We start from the raw sequence: 13261 nt of genomic DNA, 5'->3' as shown, positions 1-13261 counted from the left end.
AAGCGAAATCGGGTTAAAGGGTTAGAAGAATAGAAATTTCCGCCTACCAGTATTACAGTCGCTTGCTCTATTGTAGATGCTCTGTTTGATAAACTCCCAACTTCTAAGATCACTGCGTGACGTAAATTACGTTAACGACGCAATTTCATGTGCTTCAGTAATTTATTTGCGTTAAATAATTTTACCACATTTAGGATTTTAAATTAATTGTATGTGTTAACCAGGGCATAGGGCATCGACAGCCCTATTTAAAATATATTCAAATAGAATATAATTTGTAATAATATTTAGCCATACTTTTTTTACTGTATTTTTGATTAAACAAATGCAGCTTTGGTGAGCATAAAAGACTTCTTTTAAAAACATAAATTTTTTTTAATGTTTACAAACTTTTGACAGGTACTGTTATATATATATGTATATATATGTATATCTCAATTTGGTAAAGTTCACTCAAAATTATGTCAAAATGCCTGTCTCCACGAGTAGCCTCGTAAACACATTTGGTTATGTCTTAAGTAAAAATAAACAGTTGCGAAATAAAACACATATTGTAACACTATGTTCAATCTGGACATTAGGTCTTAAAGTGACAGCAGCCTAATAAACCTGCTGCTGTCTGTGGTTTCAATTTTAATAAAACAACAAAGGACAAAGAAAAAAAAAACACTCAAATATGAACCACTGGCCCAACCAGGCAAGTAGAAAAAAAAGTAGGAAAAAAGTTGGTTGACAAGTGAATGTAAACAGTTGAGAAATAATATGCATGTGTAACACTATATTCAGTTCGGGTATTAAAGTGACAGCAGCCTTAAATACCTGCTGCTGTCTGTCGCATTAATATTACTTAAACAACAAAAGCCAAAAAGAAAATCACTCACTGTAAGAACTTCCTGAAAAACTTAAAGCACTTTTTATTTCATGTGTCTTTGTTCTACTGTGTTTGTTTGTGCTATTGCTTGCAATTTATTTATTTGTTATTGTTGTATTGCTGACTGTTCACTTGTCTTTAATAATTTTTGAACTTTATATTAGTTGAGCTAGTAGTTTTTGCTGTGGTAATGAAACTGGAAATGAGAATTGTGAAATTTATATACACACAAAGTTTGTGCAAATTTTAACATCAACATGTTTTCTTCCACAGGTTTCAGCATCAAGGCAGTGCCATTTGAAAATGCGATACTGAATGTGAAGGAACTAGGAGGTAATAAGAACAAATAGACTCATCATCTCCTCTCCAAGTATTGGAGAGTAGACTGTTGCCAATCCAGTGATCTCTGAGTTTAGCCACCTGTACTCTAAGAAGGGGTGCTTACCTCAGTGTCTCCTACTTCCCAGTAAAAGCACAGTTGCACAGAAGGTTTAAAGAGTAAGACATTACAGGTCAGTCAAGTTTAGTAGGCATTTGCTAAGCAAATACATATTATCTCTTTTCGCAGATGGCCTTGCAAACAGGGAAAGCAAGTTAATGCCTGTGATAGCCACACACGCACCTGCAATTTTCTGTTTGTGGCATTCATAGAATAAACAAATATGGGTTATTTAGCTAGCACATTTTGTGTTGTCACACAGCAAAATAATTTTCTTGATCAGTAAAGGAATTTATCCTCTTGTTTTTAAGCATAAACACTTTCTAAATTGTTAAATATTAAAAAAAAAAAGAAAAAAAAAAAAAAAAAGTAATTTAAAAAACTCTGAAGATATATTCTCTACATCTATTTTTAAAATGCATCTTATTAAACTTTGTGAACAATTAATCCCTGCATGTTTTTTTTTTTTTTTTATAACTTTTTTGACATTGTGATTTTTAATCAAAATGTCATAGCTTGATCTAATGAAATGACACACTTCTTTCTGATGACGTATCCAGACTTTCTTCAATCATAGGCCACTTAAACCCAAGGTTGCATTCATCTGCCTCAATTTTTTACTGCAACCTTTACATCTAAAAATCATCAACAACCGATAGGCAGTCAATAACCGATAAGCCCCGCCCTACATTTACACTCAGACTTTCACTACACAAGATCTTTACTTCCATTTCCATTTCACTTTAATATTTAATGCAGTTTTGCTTAAAGGGGTGGTTTATTGCGATTTCACTTTTTTTAACTTTAGTTAGTGTGTAATGTTGCTGCTTGAGCATAAACAGTATCTGCAAAGTTACAGCGCTGAAAGTTCAATGCAAATGGAGATATTATTTCATGTATAAAAAAAATTACAACAAAGAAAGGGTAGAAAATATGAAGCTATAGAAGATATATATTTGTTTATTATAAATCATTTTTATTATATGTGCAATACAAAATATTCTTCTGTCATAATTACATAGCTGTCTCATCTCCATCATTTACAGAGTCAGTTAAAAAAAAAAAAAAAAAAAACGACAAAAATACTGAATTCGAAAATTCTGTACAGTATAATTGCAGACGTTGGTTTAGCTTGGGTTATTTCATGCTTGTGAAGAAGAGCATAACACATTATTTTTCATGTCAGACATTCATGTCAGAGTTGATTTTTACCTAATATAAATTTAATATTTAAATTGTCAATCAAAATCTCATCCTCCTTTATCCTCTCTATTTTACACATATAACTAATCTGACAGGATGGTTCCTTTGGACCAGATACAAAGCCACAGATACAGTGTTGGAAGATGCTTGTTGTTGTAGGATTGCTGAACAGAAAGAAGTCTGTGGAGAGAGAAATAAATCAGAGCCCGACTCTGTTTATGAGAATGTTAGGGGAGCTTCTCTTTGAAGTGATTTATGTGTTTTGTGGGACGTGGGGGGACATTACAGGTGCACTCTGTATCATGACAAGTGGCCCTACCGACGCAACAGAATCAAGAGTCCACTTTAAGAAAAACAACAGGGATAGAGAACACAGTAATCCATGGGGAGGCCTGACTAAATCTGAAATGCATATGGAGGGCCGTGAAATGAAGCTTCTCCACTAGGTGAGGTCAGAGCCCCCGGGGATGTTTTTAATGGATTGCGGCCTCCAGTGTTCTTTAAGATGAGGCTGATGTATCACCTGGAGCAGGACACATCTGCTCTGACTGAAAGTTTGCAGAGTACCTGAAAGGGAATACAGCTGTAAAAGATGTGTTGTGCATGTGTTTTTATGCTGCCCCATGAACTGCCTTCCTTTGGTCATTGATGCATATAACCTACTGAGATGTCTCCACTCTTGGTGAAACTATATTATTCTTAGGCTGTGCATCTAGATCAGTGGTTCTTAACCTTTTTGTCTCTAAGGCCCAAAATATTTCTTCATTTATTCTTCAAATATTTCTTGAGCATTTCTGAGAGACTTTGAACCAGCCTGAGCCAAAGAGCACTTTTGTTTTTGACCCCAGGGATTTCTCCCCAGAACTGCAAGTGAAAACACACAGTTGATGAGGTGGAGCAAGCACTGAAAAAATTGAAGAGCAGCAAGGCAGCAGATCAAGACTAGATTCCCGCAAAACTTCTGAAATATGGCGGGGTTAGTGTTGTACAAGCACTGGCACAGCTGATGAATAAATGTTGGGAAGAAGAACAAGTACCAGATGAGTGGCGCCAAAGCATGATTGTGAAGTTGCTGAAGAATGGAAACATCACTTACTTTAGTAACTGCCGTGGTATCACGCTACTGTCAGTGCCAGGAAAAGCTTTTTGCACTGTCCTGCTAGTAAGGCTCTGAGATGATGCACAGTTGCGAGAAGAGCAAGCAGGATTCCGGCACGGCCGGTCTTGCACAGAACAAATCTTCATACTGTGCAACATCATTAAACAGTGTGTTCAATTTCAACATCCTCTCACAGTCAATTTAATTGACTTTGAGAAAGCATTCGACAGCATTCACCACGATTCACTCTGGCAAATCTATCATAACTCAAAGTGTTGCTTCCAAACTGACATGGGAACATCTGAGATCTTTGACGTTGTGACAGGTGTCAGGCAAGCGTGCATTTTGTCACCCCTGCTGTTCCTGCTCACCATAGACTATGTCATGCGGAACACAGCAAGTGGAAATGACTGCGTCATTTCATGGACAGACCAGACAAGTTTGGCCGATCTGGACTTCACAGATGATATCGCATTACTAGCAGAGTCACGGGAGAAGCTACAGCAACTTACCACCAGGTTAGAAAGGTTTGTGCTTAAGATGGGTCTGTGGATCAACATCAAAAACATCCAAGTGATGCAAATGAGCAGGAAAGACAAATATCTACTGATGCTAGTCCCATTGGCAATCTGCCGCTTGCTGATATAGACCGGTTTACATACTTGGGCAGTGTGATCACACAGGACAGTGACGCAGAGCCAGACGTAAACCAGCACATTGGCAAGGCAGCCAATTTGTTCCAACGGATGTGCAACATCTGGATATTACCCAGCATTAGCATGCCACTCAGGATCCGCCTCTATCCACCTTTTTCCTGATAAGCCTACTACATTTTGGATTATGAGAGGCACTTCCGGTTTGGGGAAGTTCCACTCAAAAAGACTGAAACAAATCATTTCAAATCATAAGGTTGCAAATAATCCTTATCTGTCAGTTTGACTGAACGAGCTGTAAAATGTCCTTCACATTCGATTTTCAGACGTCAGGAGAATAATGTAACACTTGGGGCCAGATTTACTAACAACTTGCTCCAGCGCAAAATACGGTGGCCGAGAGAGCTCAACTGAAAACAAACAAACATGCAAATAGAAAAAACACCAGCAAATAAAGAAAACATCTTCATCAGTTTGACAACACATGCGCTGCAAAGGTTCACAACACATGCAAATACAGAAACGCGCTGAAAAAGTTCACAACACAAGCAAATACAGAAATGCACTGCAAAAGTTCACAACACATGCAAACACAGAAATGCACTGCAAAAGTTCACAACACATGCAAATACAAAAACGCGTTGCAAAAGTTCACAACACATGCAAATACAAAAACCCGTTGCAAAAGTTCACAACACATGCAAATACAAAAACGCGTTGCAAAAGTTTACAACACATGCAAATACAAAAACCCGTTGCAAAAGTTCACAACACATGCAAATACAAAAACGCGTTGCAAAAGTTTACAACACATACAGAAACGTGCTGCAAATAGCACATACCAGGCCCTGTGATCTCAATCCCCCCTCTGCGATGATCGGAATGATGATGATGATGATGATGAGGATGATTAGGCTACTTTTAGAATTAAATTAATATTTTAATTTGCCCCGCAATAATTTATAGTGCATCATGCATAACCGACGCGCTGTAATAAGATTAGCTAACTCCTCATTTAAAAAAAACAACTTGTTTAACACCTACATCACCTACATTTTTTCACTACATATGGGCCACAAGAGAAATATTAAGAAATAAATTAAAGTTAATTAGTGTTATCAGAACATGTTGAAGCAGCACTCTCATCGCTGAGTTTTTAGTTTCACTTTCTGCAGTGAATAATTGACTGGGATTTGAGACATAAAATCAAGTAAATTATTAAATATATATATATATATATATATATATATATATATATATATTTATTATAAATAATTTATTAATAATATTTTTTAACGCAAAATAATACCCCCCAAAATCGTTTGTACTGGCTCCGGGACTGGCACAGACCACAACGAAAATGTTTTAAGGGGACACCAACAAGTGACGAACCTGTCTGGGACCGCTTATTGTTCAATGTTTACTCTTCAGTGGTGTGCACCTGAAAGGTGAGTTTTTTGTTTATCTTAACATCCTGATCGTATGTGCATTATGAGCAGGCCTATTTGCAGCACGTTTCTGTATTTGCATGTGTTGTGAACTTTTGCAGCGTGTTTCTGTATTTGCTTGTGTTGTGAACTTTTGCAGCGCATTTCTGTAATTGCATGTGTTGTGAACTTTTGCAGCGCGTTTTTGTATTTGCTTGTGTTGTGAACATTTGCAGCGCGTTTTTGTATTTGCATGTGTTGTGAACTTTTGCAGCGCGTTTCTGTATTTGCATGTGTTGTGAACTTTTGCAGCGCGTTTCTGTATTTGCTTGTGTTTTGAACTTTTGCAGCGCGTTTCTGTATTTGCATGTGTTGTGAACTTCTGCAGCGTGTTTCTGTATTTGCTTGTGTTGTGAACTTTTGTAGTGCGTTTCTGTATTTGCATGTGTTGTGAACTTTTGCAGCGCGTTTCTGTATTTGCTTGTGTTGTGAACTTTTGCAGCACGTTTCTGTATTTGCTTGTGTTGTGAACTTTTGTAGCGCATGTGTTGTCAAACTGATGAAGATGTTTTCTTTATTTGCTGGTGTTTTTTCTATTTGCATGTGTTTTCTTCATTTGCAGTGCGTTGAGCTCTCTCGGCCACCGTACGCAAACCCTCTTTTGCCGTAAAAAAAACTACTGTCAGGATTTTACAAGAACACGCAGTGCAAAATTAGCGCTGAAAATGCGTGGACTGAGTTGTTTTTGCAGCTGATCTTATTGCATATGCATTTATAGGAGTTTCCCTTTCAGACGCGAAAGTTATTGGAGGAGAGTATTTACATGAATCACGCAACATGATTTACTAATGTTTGCGCTAGTCAATTTACTGGTATTTGCGCTATTATTTAGCGCCCAAAAATAGCATGTCTTAACCCATTTTGCGACATGGCTGCAATAGTTGCGGCTAGGAGGAGACACCGCAGAGAACAGAGAACGCATGGTAGGAGGGAGAAAATATTTTCCACTCGTATTAATTTCTTTGGAATGCCAGAGGAAGACGTTATCCGAACCATTACGTTATAGCGACCCAGCGCTAATTTGCACTACTCTTGGTAGATTGCGTTGGTCATTATGTAAATGATTTGACTGCATCTGTGTTCTTTAATTTGCGTGTCAGCAGTAGATCACACGCAAAACTTGCCACTCCCATCTGCGCATTTGTGGAATTGCGCTCATGCTAATTTTCCCCCGTTTAGTAAATCTTGCCCTTGGTATTTTAATGTGACATAGTATAACAAGAATATATATGCCAAGAGCTCTTTTCAGTCACTGAATTCTTTTACTCCTGATTATTTTCTCTTTTTTCCTTTGTATTCTGCTGCAACAGTATGAAAAAGGATAACATATACTGTAAATTTTTTTTGGACTGCGTATTTTTAATTTACAATATATCCCATGAATAATTCACTGGAATGCACTAAGGGTACGTTTACATTACAACGATATACTAAAAATGGAAAAGTTTTTTCTTTGGCGTTTTTCGCGTACAGATGACAATGTTGTCAAAACGATCCCTGTTCTACAGAGCCCCGCACATGACATTCAAGAAAAAAATTAAATCGTGCACACGATTTACTAATTCCTTCCCTCAATTTACTAAATCGTGTGCACGATTTACTAATTCGTTCCCTCGATTTACTAAATCGTGCTCATGATTTATAAATTGAGGGAACGAAATAGTAAATTGTGCACATGATTTAGTAAATTGAGGGAACGAATTAGTAAATCGTGCGCATGATTTAGCCTACTATTTTTTTCCTGCATATCATGTCCGGGGCTCCGTACCGTTCACACAGATCTGCGGAATTGATGAAAAATGCTGCATTATGCATGCCAGGCTAGTAGTTGGCGAGGTCACTTTGTATAGAAAAACTATGTGCCTATAGACTGAACGTAATACGCATGCACATGATATCACCGTTTTCACAAATTCGCGTTTTTGTAGTTTACACAGAGACAGTAACGGTATCATTTTGAAAAACTTGCACTTTGAAACCTGTTTTCAAAAGTTTGCGTTTTCAGGCCCCAAAACACTGTTGTCATGTAAATGAACAGCCAAAACACATAAAAAGTTTTCTGTTTTTAGTTGAAAATGGTGCCGTCCAAACGCCCCCTAAGAATGTCTCTTTCCAGGTTTGTTTTCTACGGAGCCCCGCACATGACATGCAAGAAAAAAAAATTAATTGTGCGCACGATTTACTAATTCGTTCCCTCGATTTACTAAATTGTGCGCACAATTTACTAAAACGTGCGCACGATTTACTATTTCGTTCCCTCGATTTATAAATCATGTGCATGATTTATAAATCGGATGATTTACTATTTCATTCCCTCAATTTACTAAAACGTGCCCATTGATTTACTATTTTGTTACCTCGATTTATAAATCATGTGCATGATTTATAAATCGAGGGAACGAAATAGTAAATCGTGCGCACGTTTTAGTAAATCGAGGGAATGAAATATTAAAGCATGCGCACGTTTTAGTAAATTGTGCGCACGATTTAGTAAATCGAGGGAACGAATTAGTAAATTGTGCGCACGAATTAGGGACGAACAAGGATGCTTTAAAATGCCAAACGTCTCCCCTTTTCCTAATTCCCCTGATCCCTATTAGTGTTACGGATTCACCAGGCTCCACCGTCACTCCCTCACAATAATCATACTCACCAGAATACTAACAGCCTGCACCTGCTCCCCATTAGCACACCACTCCCCTGTAAGTCAAGTTTGTGAAGTTAATACTTACCTGGATACCCACGAGGTGTGTGCTTCCCTCCTGCCACAGATTTTCTCCTTCACAATCTCCTCTTCATCCTTTCAACACAGAAAGAACTTAGTTATATACTATTCATCTGCCATAACCTGTAATTTCTCTAAAAATAAATGGCACCCTGCCCCGCCCTCTCATTGTTCAGCGCCTAGATTTCGTTCTTGCTCTAGTCGTTATCACTGCGTGGTGTGACGCTCTGCTCAATATTCGTCTCTATGCATGTGCGCTCTGCTCAGTTGCTCACGGCCCATGGTTTGTATGGTTCACATACATTGTACATTGGGTTTAATTTATCGGCATAGAACTAGTGTTTAATGTGATAGTTTCATCCTTACATCAAAAACATTATATATTGTTAGTCCCGAGATTCTTCACAACAGTGAGTAAGTATATAAATCCGCTATTAATGTTTGTGTGTCCTAATGGTCTGGTGGTAGAACTTTTGTTAAGCATGTCAGAGGTTCTGGGTTATAATCCACTCTTGTATAGTTAATTTTTTTCTCATTAAATCAGAGATGTTGATGTAAAACAGAAAAAGATGTTTATAGCAATGTTCAAAGCTCAGGGAAGAAGGAGGCGTGAACCGGTGAACATTCAACAAAACTTTATTAAAAAAATAAACATAAATAACAAAACAAAAGTAAAGCAGCAGTCCATCACAGACGACTCCCACCCGCAAATTATGCCTATGGTTGAGACTTCGTCCTGTATTACGCCATTGAAGAGTCATGCGATCGTGGTTGGTGTTCACCTGAATTGACGTCATTCGCTACAGTTGTTTTTTCAATGACATACGACTCGCATTGACCTGGGAATATCTGATCTGTCCGCTTACATGGCAGACGCAAATGCACACATCCGATTCATATCAGATTTATTTTCACATATGAATGAAGCCTGAAACCAATCTGAGAAAATCAGAGTCCATTTGCTTTTTTCCTGCTCACACGTTCGTGGGTCATATCCGATCTGTGATACACGGGAGGAAAAAAATCGGAATTAGGTCACTTGAACCATGTGATGTAAATACGGCCTAATAGAATATTGAATCTTTATCCACTACGTATCTATCACTAGCAAAGCCTAGCAACTACCTTAGGACATGCTAGCAATGTATTAAAACATGCTATCAACATTCTAAAACATGCTATCAACTTTCTAAAACTTGCTAGTTAATTCATGTTAGCAACATGTTAGCAACATGCTAAATCATGTTAGCAGTGTGCTAAATCATGCTAGCAATGTGTTAAATAATGTTAGCAATGTGTTAAATCGTGTAAGCAATATGTTATTTCATGGAAACAATGTTAATTGATGCTAACAATGTGTTAAAACATGCTAGCAATGTGCTAAAACATTCTAGCACCATGTTAATTAATGTTGACAACATGTTAAAACATGCTAACAATGTGAAATAATATTAGCAATGTGTTAATTCATGTTAACAATATGCTAATTCAGACTAGCAACATGCTAGCAATATCTTAAAACATGCTAGCATGTGCCAACCATGATGTCAGCATGTTAATGCTAACAATGTGTTGAAACATGCTAGCAACGTGCTAAAATATGTTAGCAATGTGTTAAATCATGTTAGCAATCTGTTAATTCATGTTAATGTTGTTTATGTCTATGTGATGTTTTTAATATGCTTTAAGACAAACCATATGCAAATTCATAAGTCAACACCATCGCTGAGTATTTTCTCCTTAAAACTGAAGTGAAAAAAAGACTGTCTCAAATGCGGTTTGAAATCGCCGCTGTTACTTACGTCACAAACAACCTTGTGATCAATCATGTCAATGTGCAGCCATGCTTTAGCATATCATTACTATGCTGTGAAGCAAGGGTGTCTCAAGAGAAGCCAAGTTATCCTGTTATATTTTTCTGTTGATATGAAAAATCGGGTATATTAAGATATATAGAGGGTGAATTATGTATATTACAACGTTATGATGAACTATATGCCTTTCTCCACTGATTTTCTAAGTTGTTCAGAGCATTTCTAAGGATGCTGGTTTTTAGACGGCAGCTGTCTGATTTAGAGATGGTGAATGGGAACACGGCTTGTGTAACATTAGCAACACATTATTAGCTGTAGCAACACGTTATTAGCTGTTTGATAACTTAGTCAAGCAAAAGACTAATCATATTAATTATCGTCAAATATTGTATTGAGACTATCTCTCCACTACATTACATATTCCATATGTACAGGAATTTGATCCTCCATAAATGGTGATGTGAATACTCTTTAAGATGATCCGACTGTGCCAGTCATGCCCTAATTAGTGCCATATAAAACACCCATAGTGGCGTGCGTTCATTGCTTCTTTGATCTCCACTTTGGTGCAAGACATGGAAGCTCTATACTTTGTTCAGCATATATTCCACTTACTGTAAGGTTGGGCGTCTGCTTCGGGCAGCCTCCCAGGATTGCTGTCGTGAAGTAAGGTTGGGCGTCTGCTTCGGGCAGCCTCCCAGGATTGCTGTTGTGAAGTTTTCTCATCTGTTTTCAGTACATTGATTGAAGTGCTCTGTGAAGCGTATCGCACAAGGTGGTGTAAGCTAACGCGCCTAGGAGCAGCTTTGTGTTCTTACCGTTCATAGTAAGATCCGAGCAAACTTCTTTTATCCCATCCAATTCTCTGCTTCTGGTGTGCCGCAAAGTGGCTAATCCAGTCAGATAGTGTGGATGTACAACGGTGTGTAAACATTCGCGGGCTGCTTCCTGGTAGCATCAGAGTGGCAGAAGTTTGAGCCCAGCTCGTCACTTCCAGGTACAATCAAGAAATTCAGATGGGAGACCATTTCTCCTCTGTGGCAGCAGAAGACATGGATGTACTGAATCTATTCCCCTCAGATGAGGAGGATGAGTTTGTTGAAGAGAGGCATGCTGAACAAGATTCAGCAGTAGGGGAAACATCTATGGCTGTTTGATTAAAAAAGAGATCATTGGTAGAGCAGCAAAAGCATTACACATCCCTATGCTGGAAAATCTGTCTAACCCTCTCTCAAGATTCAAAGAGGAGTCAGAGGCTCAGCCTGGTCCAGTTAAAGTCCCCTTTCTTCGTTCCCCTTTTTATCGCCTTCCACTAAGTTTTGGGTAGGGCTGGCTGCCTTAGTAAAAATTGCAGAATAATGGATGGTTAAGTTAACCCTCTGGAGTCTGAGGCTGATTTGGGGTCCTGGTGTAGTTTTGACACGCCATGACATTTGTGCTTTTTTCAGTTGTTTAGAAACATATTAATGACAAAAGTCTAATTACACTGTATTCTGCAGAAAATAGGCTACAGTAATATGTGAGCAACCAGTATGTACATGTTTGTATTTTTGAGAGAATTACGTATATGCATGGTTTTTGAAAAAATAAATAAATAAAAATAAGTCACAGAAATAAGGCCTCAAAATACATACAAAAATGTTTTTCACGAGACTTTTGGGAACTGTATATTTTAGTCTAGAGTTTTTGCTTCAAAATGATGTGGAAATTATCCTGCCTACTCGGACGTATAACACAATGTATTGATTTTAAATTTCTAAGACACTTTTTGTTTACACAGGCTGTATGCGAAGATGCGTGAATCTTCGTGAATAATGCTGTGATTCACACCTGAGGAGATTAAGACCCTGCCCCTAATGAGCCGCATAATGAGCCATTCAGTCAGGAATGTGACTGAGTGAACTAAGAAAGAATACAGTGGCAATAGAAATATGTAATTTGTTTGAAGTTTATTTAAAATATAATAAAACTATATAAATGAGAGTCAAAGACACATTTTGAGTACACAGTTATACCTGGAAATAAATCCTGTTCAAAGATATAAGTGAACATCACATACCTGGCATTTGGTGTTTCTGCACTTGAGGAAAAAAAAGAAAAAGAAGAAGAAGAAGAAAAAAACTCTCCTGCTTCCAGTCAGTGATCTCGGTATCATACTCATGCAGTCCAATGTGGGCAAATATCTGGTCACTATGATTCTCAAAGCTGTGAGATACAAACAGATCACATAAACAGAGAATATTTGTTTTCGATTTGACTTACATGATTTAAAACGTCTCAGGTTACGTATGTAACCATGGTTCCCTGAGAGGGAACGAGACGCTGCGTCAAGCGCTTTGGGAACGCCTCTGCGTGAATGCGTCGTGAAGCACATGTGAAATCTGTCCAATGGCGTGACGGAACGTCATAGGCGGGTGACGTCATGACCAGGAAACTATAAAGCACACACCCGAACCAAACAGAGTTAGCTTCTGAAAGTCGAAGTAAGTCGATACAGGCATGCAGGGAGTATGGCAACGGGAAGCAGCGTCTCGTTCCCTCTCAGGGAACCATGGTTACATACGTAACCTCAGACGTTCCCTTTCAAGGGAACTCGTGCTGCGTCAAGCGCTTTGGGAACGAGATACCCACGCCGCCATAAGACCGAGTGCCTGTCTGTGTGAAACTGTTCAGCGCACACTAAGACACCAGCACCCTTGACCCCGGGGTAGAGGCCACATCTAGGTTATAAAACCTAACAAAAGTGGACCCCGCCGCATCACAAACTTCTTGGAGGGACACTCCAGACAACAGGGCCAAAGAGGCCGCCATACTCCGTGTAGAGTGAGCACGGACCTTAAGAGGAGAAGGAAGACCGGCAGACTCATACGCAAGTGAGATGGCCTCAACTATCCACTTGCTCAAGGTTTGCTTAGATGCGGGGTGCCCCCTACGTGGGGCCCCGAAACAGACGAACAACTGATCCGTCTT

General features: G+C 38.5%; 1 protein-coding gene and 1 long non-coding RNA gene across 2 annotated transcripts in view; one reads left to right on the top strand and one right to left on the bottom strand.

The window, feature by feature from the left end:
• Nucleotides 1–13261, top strand: part of arl15a (ADP-ribosylation factor-like 15a) — a 163155-nt gene that overhangs the window by 63199 nt on the left and 86695 nt on the right. Inside the window, exon 3 of the mRNA XM_051893914.1 lies at nucleotides 1145–1204. Within this exon, the coding sequence (XP_051749874.1) occupies nucleotides 1145–1204 (60 nt within the window). The remainder of the gene's footprint in view (nucleotides 1–1144; nucleotides 1205–13261) is intronic.
• LOC127512722 (uncharacterized) lies at nucleotides 9125–11430 on the bottom strand. The gene is made up of 3 exons (XR_007930252.1): nucleotides 11110–11430; nucleotides 10907–11017; nucleotides 9125–9477 (listed from the first exon to the last, which is right to left on the bottom strand). It is a non-coding gene; the product is annotated as an uncharacterized LOC127512722 (long non-coding RNA).

The sequence above is a fragment of the Ctenopharyngodon idella genome, chromosome 5, assembly GCF_019924925.1.
Source record: "Ctenopharyngodon idella isolate HZGC_01 chromosome 5, HZGC01, whole genome shotgun sequence".
NCBI classification, from domain to species: Eukaryota; Metazoa; Chordata; class Actinopteri; order Cypriniformes; family Xenocyprididae; genus Ctenopharyngodon; species Ctenopharyngodon idella.
The sequence above is the reverse complement of the archived record's forward strand: the minus strand, read 5'-3'. Positions and strand labels throughout refer to the sequence as shown.